General features: G+C 50.9%; 1 protein-coding gene across 1 annotated transcript; it reads right to left on the bottom strand.

The window, feature by feature from the left end:
• Window positions 1-272: 272 nt before the first annotated feature.
• HMOX1 (heme oxygenase 1) lies at window positions 273-7,094 on the bottom strand. The gene is made up of 5 exons (XM_010196838.2): window positions 6,834-7,094; window positions 6,123-6,243; window positions 3,199-3,690; window positions 2,481-2,589; window positions 273-1,024 (listed from the first exon to the last, which is right to left on the bottom strand). The coding sequence occupies exons 1-5, from the start codon at window positions 6,863-6,865 to the stop codon at window positions 888-890; spliced, it is 891 nt and encodes a 296-aa protein (XP_010195140.1). The 5' UTR covers window positions 6,866-7,094; the 3' UTR covers window positions 273-887.
• Between the last annotated feature and the right edge of the window lie 10,128 nt (window positions 7,095-17,222).

Below are 17,222 nucleotides of genomic sequence, written 5' to 3'. Positions count from 1 at the left end.
TCTACCCTTGAAAGAGACTTTGCAGGCTCACAGGATTTTGTGCCATTTCCAGAAACAGCAGTGTGTAGGAGCCGAAGAAACCTGCCCGAGCTTGTAACAGGTTATTGTTAGCACCGAGTGGGAGCAGAGTCTGGCTCTGGCGATAGCTCCCACTTTTGTCAACTGTCACATCTGTGGAGGCAGCAGCTCCAACAGACATAAAACTGGGAGGAGGAAAGACATCTCCTTTCCCCTCAGGTAAGGCATAAATAATAGGAAACAGCAGGCCTGAAGACTTTACATTGAAGTTTATTATGCTTATAAATTACACAACCAGACAAGAGGATGACACTGTATCTTCGGCAACCGTCTCCTGCTTTCTAAAAACCGAAAATGATTGGACAGAGGATTAACAAAGAACTACCAGTGTCATATAAAACAGTCTATAACCCACAGGAGCCGTGTGGCTCCACAGAGGAAAAAAAAAGTGATCACAGTGTTATGTAGCAGTATAAAAAATAAGTGAGCAACCACAGCTCCGGGAAGCTCCGTATTTCTGAGAAGAGACAGGTCTCAAAAGATGCGTTTCTGATCCTGTAGGATTTTTGCAGGTGCTCAGTAAAGCAACGTCAATCCTTGGCCATCGTTTTTAGCCTTTCCTACCCTTAGTTTATGGTGATAAAGTTAGTCTCTGAGGAGATCTCACACCAAGCATGAGAGAGACTTTGCCCCAACTCCCTTAAAGCACTTCTTTTTTTTCATTTCTGGGGAGAAAAGTCTCCTAATATTAGTGGCAGAGCCAAGATCACAGTACCCAGTCAAGGGGGAATTTCTCTCACAAGGACTGGGGAAGGTGGATTAGTTCAGGGTGAGGGAAGGCACGAAGAGAAGGTGAAGGTCCTGCTCTTTCACATGGCAAATAAGCCCACAGCAACTGTCATGGCTAGGAAGCTGAGGGCCAGGATCCACCGCACCAGGGGAGTGGTAGGTATCATGTCTGTGCCTCTGCTCTTTGTCCTCTCGCTTTCTTTCCCGGACACTCGACCTGGATCAAACAGGGAGAAGAAAAAAAGAAAGAAATGTGGGTGAGAGGAGGCTGAGGCAAGAAGCTGCTGGTATGCCACACTTCCCAGTGCCAGAGCAGAGCCTGCTGCAGGTGTCAAGGGCAGAAGAAGGAAGCCCAGAACCCAGCTGGGCTGAGGGAAACAGCAGCAGCAGGTTCTGCTCTCCTGTAGGGGAAACGGGGAAGCAGCAGACTCGACCCAGGAAGCACAAAGGCTTTGAACCCCTCTGCCTGTACACAAGTACTGGCTTCTTCCCTTGTCACCTTACAGCTCCATCAAAGCCCCGACGTGTGCAGAAGGGAGACAAACACTTCAGCCAGAATTTTAAAAGGTATTTTGTCTCCTGCTTCTCTTTAATGTAATTGCTCAGCCATCTAGTGACCTTGCACTCCAGGCAAATAATTTTCCCAGTACAGATTCAGGATGAGATTCCTCATCCAACCCCAAACTTTTCTGAAAATCCTGCTTTTACGAGTGTATTGGGAAAGGAGCAGCAAAGTTTCAGACAGAAACTCGTACTGCTTTTCCCAAATAAGTTTTCTTGGAGCTTCACTGTCAAGAGACGTGCAAGATGAGGTTTGCTTTTCATTCTTTGCCACAGGAATACTGTGGTTCAAACCAGTACACACTGAAAAAGCTTCCTTGTATTTTCAGAATGGGTAGGGCATAAGTGCTTTTTTTTTTGTTGAATCACACGTTATCAGGGAAACTGCTGCCCTCTGTAAACATCTGAGCCCGCCCCTCACCCAGTTAGAGGCCAGTCTCTGTGGAAAGGGGCTGCTCTTGCAGCATTGCCTCCCGGCTCAGGATCCAGGAGTGGAGTTTTTTTCAGTGGTGCAAAACTCATGGGCAGCCTGTACATCCCCACTTCCCAGCTGGCTATAATTTACCACTCCGAGCAGCGCTCACTATTAACACGCTTTCAGGAGTGTTTTCAGTAAATACTTCTGAGTGGCAAGAAAATGACCAGAGGGTGCTTTAATCTGAAAGGCACAGTCTATTGGATAGGGCTGTGTGCCCAGAAGAACCTTCTGTTGGCATCATCACAGCACCAGGGCTGATCTGCCAGGCCCAAAATCACCACTTTTGCTTCTGTGAAGTCAAAGCCAGTTTTCTCTGTGATCAAAACTCATGTGGTGAATGAACCTTTCGCTTGTTAAAAACCAAGAGGAGGAGAGGGGAGTGTCTTCTTTTAAAGCTCCCTCGTTGACTCTGTTCCTGGAGAGCCCACACCTGTCATCCTTGCTCTGTCATGTCTAGAGGAAGCTTTGCACACACCAGTGCCTCTCCTCACGCTACCTACCGATGGCTGGAGAAGAGATGGGGCGAGCGCCTCATGCTCATTACTCAGTGGTTTGTACAAATGAGAACAGAGGAAAGGAGGAGAAGAAAACCAGAAGGGACAATGTTAAACTCCTGCCCTCAGAAATGTCTTACCGTGCTCATATGCCTTGTTAACGTTCCGCGTGCGAAGCTCTGCCTTCGGCTGCACGAGGTGACCATTCTCCTGGCCCTTAGACACCAGCTCCTGTAGCGCCTCAAACACCTGAGAATAGGGAACACTGTCTCACTATGTGGCCTCCTCTTCTTCTTTCAGTGACCTCCTTGCCCCTGCCCCAGGCACTTTAGGCAGTAGAGGAAGACACAAAACTTCAGTCCTGGCACATTTCGCACAGAACATAAATCTGTCTGTGGGGTCAAGGGCATGTCTTTCAAGCTCCTTGTTCACTTTATGCATTCCTCCTGAAGCTTCCAGCTCAGGAGAAGGCTATTGCACATCTTCCGATGGGAAGGAAAGTAAAGTACCTGTACATCTAGCCAGCATCTAGCCAGCATGCACAGAGGATCTGTGGTAGATCCAGATAGGTGGTGATTCCCACTCTCAGTATAAGCCCTCCTTCATGTCTGATTAATATCACACAGAAGATACTGAATTCTAACCCTAGGGCAGGGAGAAGGGCTTTTCAGAGACCGGCCTTTTACTCGGCTGCCAGGTTGGACTGGTTGGTGTAGCCTTCCAACTCTGACCAGCTCGCCCTAACCCACAACTCCTCATAAGCTCCACAGGGGAAATACTGGCTTTGCCTTTCCCCTGCAGCTATTACCTTGTTTCAGAGAGGGTGTGGGCAGGCAGGGCTGTCCGATTGTTACTCACCTGTATATTGAGCAGGAAGGCTTTCTTGGCCTCCTCCAAGACTCTTTTCTTAGTGGCTATGTCCATCTCGAGGGCATTCATGCGGGAGCGGTAGAGCTGCTTGAACTTGGTGGCATTGGAGACTCCGTCGAAGGTGAAGAACGCCAGCCCTTCTCCAGTGCTGGGCAGCTGGAGGGCCTTCTGGGCAATTTTCTTCAGCACCTGCCCCCCAGACAGGTCTCCCAAATACCGAGTGTAGGCATGGGCCACCAGGAGCTCTGGGTGGTTCTTGCCTACATAGTGGAGCCTCTCAACGTATCTCTGAGTGGCCTCGGGACACGGGATCTCTTCCCTCCAGTTGCTGCCGTAGAAGTACTCCAGGTCTTTCTCCAGGGCAGCTTTCCGGTGCAGCTCCGCCGGAAAATACACGGGGGCGTAAACTGGGTTGTCCTTGTTACGTTCGATCTCTTCCTCCAGAGCAGAGTAGATGAAGTACAAGGATGCTGTAACCAGCTGGAAGAGAAGGAAGAGGATGAGCTACAGGTGCACCTGTCTGTCTTCTTCAGGTCTGGGGAAACAAAATGGAATGAAATCCTCCTAACAAAACAGTTGCTCTTGAGCACACCCAGCATGATTCATACACATCTGTGATGTTGCAGGTTTCCCATGAGGGAAACACGGTTGCAAGGTGCAGCGAGACACCATTTAGCCCTTCCCGTTCTGCTTGAGGCAACATCAAGTATGACATATCTAAAGCCCCCTTTCCAGCAGATATTGGTCTTGCCTGCCCTTAAAAATCACTGCCTTCACCTTCAAGTTGAAGGTCTCACAGCTTGGAAACCAAAGCGCCGTTAAATCATGCCTGGTCTGTTCTCCTCATTCTATCCATCAATAGAGAGGGTATTCCCAAAGGTATATTTTCTGGTGCATTGTTTAAATCTGAATGCTTCAAGATGTGGTTTCCCTTTGTGAGGCCCTGCGAGATGATGACACACTCTGTTTGGTTTTCAACATGTTTATCCCATTGGCACCCCACCATCCCGGTCACTGAGGCACCACTGCTTTCCTCGGTCACACTGGTGAGTGGGGTTGCCTCCTCAGTTGCCCCAAGGAGACAAAGAGAAAAAGGGTGCTGGAAGCACAGCCTTGCCTCTGAAAGATGCCTTTGTAGAGGAAAGGCTGTGTGTTCTCCTCCCTGTTTTGAAGCCACTGTTATTGTCTTTCCCAGCCTATGCGATACTGTCTTCTATCTGCCAGCTTCCCCATGTGGTGTAAGACAATCTGGCTGTGTTCTTTCCTTCCTCGGGTGTTCTGCTTTCAGAGGCTGTATTCATATTTACACCTACACCACCCCTTCCTTACACTGGAATCCCTTATCGGCGGCGAAGGATAAAACATTGCAGCATAGGTGAGTCAGGTTTGGGCAGGGGGGATTATTTCTCAGGAGAGAAAGCAGCTGACTCTCCCACAAAGGAATCAGTTTGGCAGTAAAAGAGTGGCCATTTCAACTTTTCCCTACTGTGCCAGTAAAAAGGACTTTGGTAAGTACAGGGGCAGTGGCTAGGTTGTGGAAACATGCTCAGGTCCTGGGGAGTCACGTGTCAAAGGGAAAAATATAGGTCTGCCAAGAGAGTAAACAAAAATAGAGGGCTTTTAAACAATAACCTGTTACCCAGCTTACTGGAAAAGAAACAAAACACAGGAATGTTGCCCAATGAATTAAGGAAATCTAACTGCTTGTTTTCAGAGGCAGGTAGTGGTTTAGTGAGAAAAGTGGCTTTGGAAAACTGTCATTACTTCATAAAACCCACGTCACACCTCGCTCCCCCTGACAGCATGTAAATATCTTCTACGGAGCCGAGCTGCATTCCTCAAGGCCTGGCTTTTGTACATTACTGCCAGCCTGTCTCAAAGTTCGTTGCCTAACCAGTGCCACGTTTCTATCAGCAGGAAGTCAGCATCTGAGATTAAATTTCTGCTTGACTAAGTATCCTGAATGCGACCTGTCAGAAATAAGTAGTCTTTTCCCTACTCCTGTGGATGCATTTGCCAAGGAACACTTTGACAACAAAGCAATTAAACCACAGGCTGGATCGCTAGCTGTTATTTGCAAGCCCATGCGTCACATCCTATAGCCTCCCAGGAATTTCTGGCCCAGGTGTGTGCTTTGTTTTTGCTCATGGCTTCCTTACGTGGCTCAGATCCCAGGAATCACATACCTAGCCAGGTTAGGTGCACAGACTAACGTTTGCAAATGTTGCTCTCTTCAGAAGAGCAACAGGCTCCTACCTGTTACTGGCAGACATGACTTGCTCAAACGCAGTCTACCTTTGAGTTATTATTGTTCACGATCTCAGCTCTGGTATAACCCACGTGACAGCCGAAACGTTGCAAAGTTTAGTGCCAGAGATGATCCCAGAGCCTCCCTGTCTCACTGCTTCATCATTATTTCTAGCTGTAGCTGCTTAGATTCCTCTAAATTTATTATTCTCCCTCTTTTTGGCATTTCAGCCGCTCAGGTATCTGCACATCGTCACGTCTCCGTTAACTATCATCGTCAATAATTAACATCTGGACATTTATGAAGTAAGACAAAAGCAATTGCATTAATCCTATCGACCTCTTCGCCTTTCTGTCCCGTTTCAGATTGGCTGCCTGTCCTGGTATGCACAGCCCTGCCCCGTTTCACATTGGCTGACCGTCCTGATGTGCACAGTCCTGCCCCTGCCTCCTGCCAGAGAGGCCGGTCAGATCTGAGGGTGCTGGAGCTGGATGCAGAGCACATTTTGCACAGGAGATGCTGATACCAGACTGCTGTAACGCAGAAGAACCTCCTTCCTTGTGCTATCCCTGTCCTTCCACCTTCTCATTCCCCACATGGTCAGTCTGAGCTAACAATGTGTTGGGAGGAGATCCCATCCCTGAGCAATGCTGCTACAAAGTACCTTAAACTCCTGGAGCGACACCTGACCCTTCTGGAAATTCCTCATGAACGGCGTGTTCTCTGCCTGCTCGTGCACCTCCTTGGTAGCTTCCTTCAGCAGTTCGGACAGGTCCTTGGACATGCTGGGGAAAGAAAGAAAGCAGCAAAATAGATGTCAGTGCTGTCACTCTCCTCGGGCAAAGGAAAGGAAAAAAAGTGTGGATGGGGAGCCTGGGATGGCAGGAAAGGGAGCAGAGTGGTCCTGAGAGCTGCGATGGGACCCAGGGAGCACCGAGCCTGGGATGGCAGGAAAGGGAGCAGAGTGGTCCCGAGAGCTGCGATGGGACCCAGGGAGCACCGAGCCTGGGATGGCAGGAAAGGGAGCAGAGTGGTCCCGAGAGCTGCGATGGGACCCAGGGAGCACCGAGCCTGGGATGGCAGGAAAGGGAGCAGAGTGGTCCCGAGAGCTGCGATGGGACCCAGGGAGCACCGAGCCTGGGATGGCAGGAAAGGGAGCAGAGTGGTCCCGAGAGCTGCGATGGGACCCGGGGAACACCAGCATCCCAAATGCAGTCCCGAGCGAGGAAGACTGACAGACTCCATCCAGAGGTGAAAGCAGGAGCATGCCGTTCCCTGCAGAGCATAAACACGGACAGCGCGCCTCAAAGCAGGGAGAGAAACCCAACACTCCTCTGGCAAAACAATTCGCGTCCCGTTCCCATCCCGCGCTCACCTTTCGGAGCTGTGTCTCTGGGAGGTTTCCATGTTTGCCCACGGCGCTTGGCTGCTCCGCTTCGCTGTTGTTTTTGTTCGCAGTGCTCTCCTCCTTCCCTTCTGTTCTCGGGACAGTGAAGCTCTGAGCTGGGTTACTGGGCTCCCGCATCTGGTTTTATACAGCCAGGCCACGTGAGCAGCAGCCAAACCGCTGACCTCAGTGTGAGTACAAACTGCTTGCAAAACAGCCGCGCTTACTTCCCAGCCCGGCGCGGCACCCGCCGGCTCCCCGCCCGCAGCCCCCGAGAGACCGGCAGCAAGTCACCTGATGCATCTTGATAGCTAAGCACAAATTAGAGTGTCCAGCAGCTTCCCCTTCCAGGGTGCCTGGCCCTGTAACCCTTTCAGAGCAGTGCCCTTGGCAGGCAGAACCCTGCAAGAGGTTCTGCAAGCAGCCGCTGTGCTGGAGGCAGCGGGGTTGAACAAGGAAGGATGGCTTTACAGGGCTAGTGCCTGGGGCAGGGTGAGCAGCCTCCTCTCCCCACAGCCCAGTCTGTGTCTTGGCTGCATCTTGCCTGGGGAGCTAACAACAGCACCCACCCTCATCCACTCTAGCATGATTCAGGTATAAGCATCTTATTTCACAGATTCACAGAATCTCAAAGGCTGGAAGGGACCTTGAAAGATCATCTAGTCCAACCCCCCTGCCAGAGCAGGACCACCTAGGGTAGGTCACTCAGGAACTCCTCCAGGCGAGTATTTCCCATGTCTCTGCACGTCTTCAGAGTGTCCATCAGATAGCACAATAGCTGTGGGCCATGGGATGGAGAGCTGAGCTGCACAGGTTGGGAGTGTGATCCCCCTCATGGCAGTGACCAGAGCAGGTACCCATCATGGGCAATCTGGCTGCTGTGGCATATCCATGCACCAGCTCTGGTCTGCAATCACCAGAACTGCCTTTGCACGGTGCTAGGCACTGGGGAATAAACCCTCTCTTTTTGCACAGACATAGCACAGGTTTGCCTGCACTGGTGCACACAGAAATCCTTTCCACCCTCCCTTGTGCACCGAAAAAAAACAGTCTGATTTGTGTGGACACTGGCCCCTGCTGTTACTACCCTACTGTGTGCAGGGCAATTGAGGAGAACAGCACTCCAGCTCCTAGATTTGGACTTGATGGTGTTAAAGATCCTTTCCAACAGAAATGATTCGATGATGCCCAGAAGGCTGTGGCAGCTGGTGGGCTGGAAAGATGGGATACAAGTCTTGGGGGAAACTGAGGAAGCATGCAGAGACTTTCAATGGCAAATAATTTCTCTGATTTGGGAGAGTTGGACAAGGTGGTTCTGCCAGTAGCTGCTGCTCCACTGTTATGTCTGTTGAAGTGGCCAATGAGGTGGCCAACATGAAGTGAGACCCTTCTTTTCCAACTGTAGTAGTGCTGGAAGGAGGGCAAGCCAGGGTGAACGATGTGTGGGTCAGCTGCACTTGGGAAAAGCACACATTTTATGCTCAACCCACAGAGCACAGCGCTTAAAGCCGCCGCTCATTCCCCCACTGCCCTGCAGCCCTGTCCGTGTGTGAAGGGGGCTGGCAGGGAAGCAGGGCCTGGGGAGGAGGGGACAAGGACTGTGGCATCTTCTATCCGCCTGTCCCCTGCAGGGAGTCTGCTCTGGGGCTTTGCTGGTGGGTGCTGCCCCGCTGCCGCTGCACCTACAGCTGGGCACAGCTGGGTTTGGTGCGGCGGGTTCGGAAGGTGTCCTGGAGGAAATACGCTTCCCTGCTTTGTTTTTTGGCTCGGGCAGACATCTGGTATTCGGTACAGCGGTCAGGAAGGATTACTCAGCGCTTCCACCCTGACTCAGCCAGTCTTTTCCTGTCTTGCTTTTGTCTTTTAAAGCACCAGTACATGCTAACAAAAGCTGTCACGTTCCACTCTTACTCCCCCCCACCCCCACCCCCGAGCCGTTAACCAGACGACTTGCTGCTGGCTCGCTTGTTTCTCTGTAAGGCAAAATAAATGTATCAGGGTGTCTGAACTTCTGAAGCCAGTGTGATAAAGCCCCAAACACCCCCTGAGAGAGGGCTCCCTCTGCATGGGACCCAGTCCTGCCTGAAAACACTGATGCCATTTTGCCACTAGAGTGGCCCTGAAATGAGCATTTCCCTCTGTCACTGCTCCTTAAAGGAGTTTCAAGACCCGCCAGGACACGTTCCTATGCGACCTGATCTAGGTGGACCTGCTTCTGCAGAGGGTTGGACTGGATGATCTCTAAAGGTCCCTTTCAACCCTTAACATTCTATGATTCTATAATTCTAAAGCTAATGTTATCTTTGCTTTTTGGTGAGTCCCATTCTGACACAGGAAGCTGGAGCACAGACTGAACCTGTAGTTCTGGTGGAGGGAAGTGTGGAATATGCAAGAAGATCAAAATGAAAAATGTTATTCATTTTCTATGAATAATATAAATCATAGCATACATAAATACTATAAATAATGCTATACACAGTGAAAACCGGTGCTATAGTAACAACTTATTGAGGAACACAAATAATAGAAAATAAATAATATAAATAAACCTTGTTATTCATTTTATCAAATGATACTGAAAAATCCAACTCTCAAGCCCTGCCTCTCCTTTCACCTCTCTTCTGCAGCTCTGGTAATGCACCTAGTTCCTCTCCAAGGGCTTTCTGGTTGCTTTGAGGCCCATACTTTTGTCCCCTGCCTGCCTGCCCTCTTCCGAGAGGTTGCATGCTTGAAGGCACTCTAAAGGTGCAAAAGGTCCTCCTCTTTTTTTCATCCAGGTGGATGTGAGACTTTGGAGGAGAGAAAAAGGGTGTCTAGTCATGTTGCTGCCATCCCAGGTAGGAATGTGGGCTCATAAACACACTGTCCCAGGACACAGATCCAATGTACCTTCTTCTGGATCTTGGGGCTTGACCTTGTCTTGGGCTGGTGGTAAGAGATATGGTCCCTACTGCAGTTTACCTCTGCTGTGAGCTTTTCCATAGGTGCAGGCAATCAAGCCATGCCCCATAGCTGGTGTATGCTGTCTGATCTCTAGCTGATCAAGGATACTTGGTGTGGAGCAGCTGTGAGGCCCAAATGCCTCTGCAACAAGTTGAAAGGAGAACTGAAAGCAGGGTGTCATCGTCTTTGCAGATCTGGCCCCATCCAGTGCTCTGCCCTGTATTGCTTCTGCTGTGCTGTTGTTGTGTGGTGTGGGGAGGTTAATGACATCCTCGCAGCGATCTGCCAGGAACCATCTCTTCTGAAAAGAGGACTTGGGAAGTCAACACTTGAGAGAGATGTTGGTAGAATAAGGTGTGTGCTCTTCCTTGGAGGCCTTCAAGACCCGCTTGGACATGTTCCTATGTGACCTGATCTAGGTGGACCTGCTTCTGCAGAGGGGTTGGACTAGATGATCGCTGGAGGTCCCTTCCAACCCTACCATTCTATGATTCTATGATTAGCAGAAGGAGCAAACTGTCCCCCATGAGCAGCTCACTCTGGGCATAGCAGGACACAGGAAAGCAGAGGCCAGCCCACATGCAGGCCAGGAGGAGATTTTGCTTCTAAGTGTCAGACCCCTGCCTGCCACAAGTCCTGTCTTCTGCTCCTGCTGGGCAACGTGCATGGGCACCAGTGAAACCGCTCAGATTTCTAGCGAAGGTGAATCAAGTGGCCTCAGGCAAGATATTTGTAATAGTTCCTGCTTAAAAGCCTCTGTCTGCACAGCCCAGTCCCTGAGAAAATGCATAGCCAAGAGATGGGTTAGGTGAATGGTTAACAACAACTGAAAGTTATTGACAGGTCTGTGTTTTCATTGGCGATAGGGAAGTGGGAGATTTTCTCCTCACTGTACATTTACAGCCTGTTCTGCCAACAGATTTATGTTCAGAAACATCTAGTTATACAGGCAGTCACAGAGTACAAAGTCCCAAGGCTGTGTGGGAAGTGCTGTCCCACGCTGGGCTCCTGCAGGCAGCTCCCAGCAGCTCGGCTCTGCTCAGTTTGGCTTTGTTGTCCAAAAAGCGGGTTCGTGCCTGGTGTACCACAAGCTGATCTAAACACTGGGTTGAGATACTGCTTTATTTTGTGTCTGCACAGAGATGGGTGCCAGGGGGTAGCTGCACAAAGCCATCACACCCAGCAGTGCCTCCCATGTGGTATTTATACAAAACCTTAGCCGATATGTATTATTCTATTTAGTAAGTCCTTTGCCCCTCAGACCTGGCAAGGGCAGGGAGTTCCATCCATAGCAGACTGCAGTCCTTCTTCAAGGACACAGTCTATCAAGTCGTGCATGCTAAGTAACAGGACTCACACCATTAAACTGTTGGTAACAGTCATTCCGCCTTAGACGATGTAGCTGTAGTTTAGACATAAACCAAGGTATGGTTTTGCTTGGCAGCCTTTCTGATCTGTGGCGGTGATTTTTAAGGTAGTTCAGTTAAGGATATGCAGACTTTACTTATTTCTGCCAGGTTGGCTTATTGTTTCTAACTACGAAGAGTCTACATATCTGGACCTACTTTGGAACCCTCTACTGTGATCTTTTCATCTGATGACAGTTTGGCTCAGCTTCTTTAACAGGAACGGCAGCCCTGGGTGAAAGACAGCCTTTGCCAACTCAGAGGGGTTAATGGGTTCTTTCAGACCATGACACAGCAAAAACACAGCTGCCTGGAAAACTGAGTCAGCAACCAGGACTTGCCGTGCAATGACGGGGGGGGGGGGGGGGTGGGAAGAAAGAAGTTGTGATAACTGCTTAAAATGGCTTGCTGAAGACAGGAGTCAGCTGTGTGGAGCCCACAGCGACAGCCTGTGGGTTCATTCATGTTTACCAAAGGGAAATTGCCTGGCACAGCCCAGCCCTGGAAAAACTGATTGTGCTTTGCTGCCATCAGCATCAACCGAGCCAAGTCTAAATCAAAGATATAGGTAGAAAAAGGAAGGTGAGGAGTGTCCAGAGCTGGAAGTGCCTGTGGGGATGGCCAATGCTGCAGGAATCTTTGGGACAGAGGGTTCTACAGGCAGGCAGAGCCCACATGTGGGAACCCTGGACACTGATGTGTCGGGAGACCAAAGTGCAGGCAGATTTCTCAGGCACAAGCAACCCAACACGGCAAAAGGAGGAAATGCAGTTTTCAATACATCTTTTAATAGATGTATGGATATGTTTGTGCTGCAGCACATGCGTAAGAGCAAGTAGATTGCTCTAGGCTGGCTGGGAACAGAGGAAGGAGGAGGAGCAGGGAGAACAGAGCGAGCATCCTACAGAGCAAATATGTCTGTTTCATGACCAGAGACCCAGGGTCAGGCAGTGACCTAAAGCGCAGAGCAAGACTGCAGGTTACGGGTACACTGGGCTGAGATTTTAGGGGAGGGTGCATAGAGTCCACCATGCTCCTGAGTTTTGGTGCTTCTTGGGGATTGACCCTCTGCCCTGCTGGACATTTGGTTTGGGAGAAGAAGGGAGGTGTGGAAGGGAGCAGGGCAGTGAGCAAGTCAAAATCCGACTTGCGCAAACGCTTCAGTCTGTGCTGCCTCCTTTGTTTCAGCGCTGTAAAACAAAACGTGCCCTGACTTCGAGACAGGACAAACTGTGAAACCAGGGATTTGACAATCACCCTTCTGCAATGAGGAGGATCTTGTGCCACAGCTCTCACTCCTTTCTCAGGGGAGGGAAGGAGATGGAGCTGGAAACCAAGTTTTGCAAAGAGAGTGAGATGCAGACCCTCCTCCCCATCCCCCCCTGCAATGTTTCCAAACCACGCCATGTGTTTCCCTGCCCCTGGGGTAGGGGAGCTGTGTCCTCCCCCTGCCTGGGGCCACAGGCAGCCAGGGCTGCTTTCTGGAGGTTTCTCCGCTGGTCCCGAGGAGCAGGACGGGGGCCAAGAACAGCAGCTGCAATCCCGGGGCGGCGCGCAGGAAACCGCCCCTTAACAAACAGCCTCACGTGGATCCCACTCCACCGTGACTCAGCAAAACAGCCCCTCCACCACAGCCTCAAACCTTTACTCAGCATTAAGGGCAGCCCGGACTGACCTTGACTCAGCAGAACGCCCACGCTGGGGAAAAGAAGAATCAGCATTAGCAAGAGAGGAGGCTGGGGGTTTGGGAGGCTCACACAGGAACAAGGAGTCCTGGTGAGATGTGCAGCATTGCTGGTGGCCCCAAAGTTCCCCCCCTCCAGCTGTGCTTCCCAGCCCTTGACAGCTGTGCTGGGAAAGGTTGGAAAAGCCGGTGTCCCAGTCTGGGAAAGCAGCCCAACCACCCCACTGACCTGGGGACATGTAGGACACTGTGGCCATCTGCCCTGGGAACAGGACAGACCCCACTCCATATGGGGTGAATGAAGGGGTGGGAATGCTGCTCTGGGGTGCTGGATGGGCTCCCAGCATCCCCTGTGCTGGTGGAAAACACCAAACCTAGGAGTGAGGGGGTGTGGGAATGAGTTTATTTTAGAGGCTGGCATGCAAGGGGTGCCAAATTTAAGCAACTAACCCAAGGTCACACAGAATGTCTGTGGTATGGCCTGTGTCACCCCCCTCTGCCTTCTCTTTTTCTTCACTTGTTACCAAATATCTCTCCAGGACAGGCAGAAATGACTGCATTTACCCCACTGGGCTGCTATGGGCTGCTATTTGTTTTGAAAGGGTGATGGCTACACACTAACAAGAAGAAACAAGCAAAAGAAGGGGTAGCAAGGGTGGATGTTTGTTCAAAGCCCTTCATAGGGGCAGAGTGGGCTTGGGACTGAAGAGTCCCATGCACCACAGTACCTATGGACTGCAGCTGCTAGTGCAAAAGAGCAAGAACATGCCCCTTTTTGGGGAGGCCTTCCCTAGCGTGCCGGGCACCGTGGAGCAGGGGCTGTCAGCCCTGTGTGGCAGAGCCCCCCTTCCCCTGTGCAGCACCCAGCACGGCAGGGCTTCAGGGCCACTGCCACTGTGTGCTATGTAATCATTAACAAGAGCACCTGGACAACACGGGGCTTGAATTAAAGCATTCAGCTGCCGGGTGAGGTCTGGCAGAGGTGAAGAGGGACAGAAGGTGCTTGGCACTGGCTGAGCCACCCCCTTATCACTGCACTGGAGCTGATGATGCGAGTCGCTGCACACAACGTGTCCCTGCTTGTAGGCAGTGGGGACAGGCAGAGGGGCATTGCTGGCAGCAGACCACCCCCATACTGGCTTGCCTTTTCTACCTTTTTTTTCTCTCCTATTTGGGCTGAAACTGTGCACAAGAGCTTGGAGAAACTGGCATCTATCTCCCACTGAGACTGATCTAATATTTAAGACTTTTTTTTTGGTCAAGGACCTAAAAATACCACCAAAGTGCCTCGCAGCTATTTTTCTAAACACATTTTCCTGCTACTCTGTGCTGATGAAAGAGCCTCCCCTAAAGCCTCAGGAAAGCCATGTCATTGTCTCACCTCACTGTCAAATTCACCTTATGCCTGATCCAGACTTTTCAGCCGAGATTGGCCAAGAGACCACAGCGCCTGGAGACTAGCATACACAGATTTTCTCTGCTGGGAGGGAATTACTGATCCTACCCCCAAAAAAGCCTTACTGCAGAACCTATCTCCATGGGGATCTCCTGGCCAGGGCTGAGCTCCCAGCCCTGCTGTTGCAGACTGAAACATCCCCGTGCATCCCCCAGCCACAAGCTCCTGCCAAAGACCAAGGTATAGCCCTACAGAAATGCTGTTGGAGATGGTGCTGCAGCAAATGGCTCCCACTCACAGGGAGCAATCCTGTTGCTGTCTCCCCCATCTCCATCCCTCTGACCACTGGTGACCCTTGCAGAAGGGGAAGTGAATCTGCCTCTTGTGCAGTCTGAACCTGCTGCAGTTCCTGTGCACCCCCCTCCCCGAGACTTTGCAAGGATGGTGACAGATCGGGAAGGGGAAGCTTTGGCTTGTGAGACGATGGCCCCAATTCCCTATTCCCTTGCTCAGGTTTAGCTGGTCACTGACACAAAGCAACAGGGGACACTTGTTCCTCCCACACATGGCAGAGATGCTGGGCATCTTGTGGGATGCTCTGGGTGCCCTAAAAGCCAGGGGAGAGCGGGCACTTGAGCAAAAGGGACATCTCTGCAGGGCTACCAGCCACCTTGGCATCACCCTGGTGCAAAAGGTCACCTCTCTCTGTATGGTTTGTGAAGTATATTCAGGAGAAACAGAAAAAGACCCCAGACTGGCTGTCAGAACAACTTGTGTTGCACTGGTGACCACCAGCCACTTCCATTTAATCCTCCCAAGCATTGGGGCACCTAGCCTTCCTCCCATGTGTTTGCACATTCCTTCCTTTTTGGGGGGAGGTCTCTTTCTTCTCCTGCTTCCATTTGCTTATGCCCTCACACACATAAAAAGTGGTTACCTTGAGATTTTTTCCTTCTTCGCAGCCCCTCTCTGCTGCCCACTGGGCTCCCACTGTACATCCTTTCCCAACACCTCCATCTGCCCTAAGCAGCGCCACTAACAGTGATCTGAAGGGAAGGGGAAGTGGCTTTATTCTTGTTTTGTGATGGAAGGAGGAAACTTGTTATCCAAAATAAGCTTTGAGGAAGTCTTGACATGGCAGAGCAACATGAAAGTCCCGTGAGATGCAGAACAGCCTTCCCAATGGGACACTTTTGTGCTGATTTGTGGGACAATGCTGTGGGAAACCAGGAGATGCTTCTGTTGAGCACTCTTCAAGCGAAGATAAATCCACATACTGTTAGTAGCAGGCAAAAGGGGTTGTTTTGTTTTTGGCATCCACAAATGCAATGCTGGTATGCCAAGAACTGCACAGCCCAAACATCAGGGACATTCCCATTGACTTCTAGTACACATTTGATTTTTAGAGACATGGATCAACTGTGACCCAGTACAAGGAAGTCATTATGCTTTTCTTCATCTTACATAGAAACAACTGTTGTGGGTCACGCCAAATATCCATCAAGGTTAGGATCCTGTTCCCAGTGTGGTTATTAATGGATGCTTAGTGCAAGCACTGCTTCCCGGAGGCCGTGGCGACGCCTGAGTGCTGAGCGCACGCTCTGGAGCGCTCGCTCTCTGAGTCCTCGCTGGGCTTAAGGGTCGCAGCGTTAACACGCATAACAAGAGAAAAACGTGGTTGTATTTTGCTGACAGGGGATGCTCGGCGTGGTGCGAAGGTCGCTGTTGTGCTGGGCTGCTCGCGAGGAACCACAGCCATCTGCTGGTCAGAAGCCAGCAGGCAGCCTCGGGCCCTTCTGAAACAGCAACATCAGAAAACGCCTTCAAAAAGGGAAAGGCATTTAAAGAGTCTCTGTATGGGGCGGTGACATTTCAGTTCGTCGCAAACACAAAGCAGGTGTTGCCAACACAAACCACCTGGCCTCTAACTTTAAATAACCCCCCGCAGACCTGGCAGGGTTGGTTTTGTTTTTGTTTTGTTTTTGTTTTGGTTTGTTTTTTTTCCCCCAAGTTCCTCCTCAAAAGGAAAATGGCAAATTTATTCAAGTGATTATTGGTATAATCTATAGCCAGTATGACAATATTCTTCATATTTTCAATTGCTTGGGAAAAAAGATCTGTCATGCCTGTAGGATAAATGTCCGTGCTGGGTGTCCCACAGTGAAGAGCACCGTGACCGTGACCGGCTGTGTGGTGTGGAGGGGACAGGCTTGCCCAGAGGGCCACGAGCAGCTCTCTGAATTTTCCCCTGTTGGTCTTGGCTTCAAGGTGACTCCACTTGGCAGCCACCAAAAACCCTTCCCACCTGTTTGCCCCGTGATGAAAATAGTGGCGAGCCAGTTCCCCTGCTCTTGAGCCTTCCTTTCTCAGAGACAGCCTCCTCTTGGCTTTCTCAGCTCCTGTGCTGGCTGTCTGGGGAGGAAGAAAACAAGGTGAGGGTGGAGGAGGGGTCCTTACCTCGAGTTGGGCTCAGGGCATCCCGGGAGCATCAAGGAGGAGCTTGAACTCCTCCGGTGTACATTTTGGGATGGCTTTGATATCTTTCAGGGCAAGCCTCAGGCAATGCACTGGGGGAGCTGGAGGCACTGAGAGCTTTAGCTGAGGCACAAACTGGTGTTCAAAACATCACTGGTGTGAACAGACTGGTGTCCTTCACACATGCTAGAAACCTTCCCTTCTGCCCAGCAGCCTGAGTCCAGCCACTGGCAAGAGGGTTTGGGCATTGGACCCCTTGTTCCAAAGGCTCCTCTGTCCCTACAATTTCCAAACCCGCCAGCCTGGGCTCCACCGTGCCTCTGCTCTTGCTTCCTCTCGTGCAGGTGCTCCAGGAGGGGAAACACAGCACTTGGCCCTTTTGCCTTCACTCCTTGTCCTGTTTTTCTATGGAGACTCAAAGGCAAGAAGCTGCAGGAGCTCTCAGACTCTTGTGTCTCGGCTCAGAGTCCTGC

Source organism: Colius striatus, chromosome 1 (assembly GCF_028858725.1).
Source record: "Colius striatus isolate bColStr4 chromosome 1, bColStr4.1.hap1, whole genome shotgun sequence".
Taxonomy (NCBI): Eukaryota; Metazoa; Chordata; class Aves; order Coliiformes; family Coliidae; genus Colius; species Colius striatus.
This window is presented reverse-complemented; position numbering and strand designations above follow the sequence as displayed.

What these genes read in the sequence shown, in the direction of transcription:
- HMOX1 (XM_010196838.2), bottom strand. Translation starts at nt 6,865, where the DNA reads ATGGAAACCTCCCAGAGACACAGCTCCGAAAG. An exon ending in TGTCGCTCCAGGAGTTTAAG is followed by an intron (nt 3,691 to 6,122) that starts GTACTTTGTAGC and finishes CTTCTCTTCCAG; the next exon opens with CTGGTTACAGCATCCTTGTA. An exon ending in TAACAAGGCATATGAGCACG is followed by an intron (nt 1,025 to 2,480) that starts GTAAGACATTTC and finishes TGTTTGATCCAG; the next exon opens with GTCGAGTGTCCGGGAAAGAA.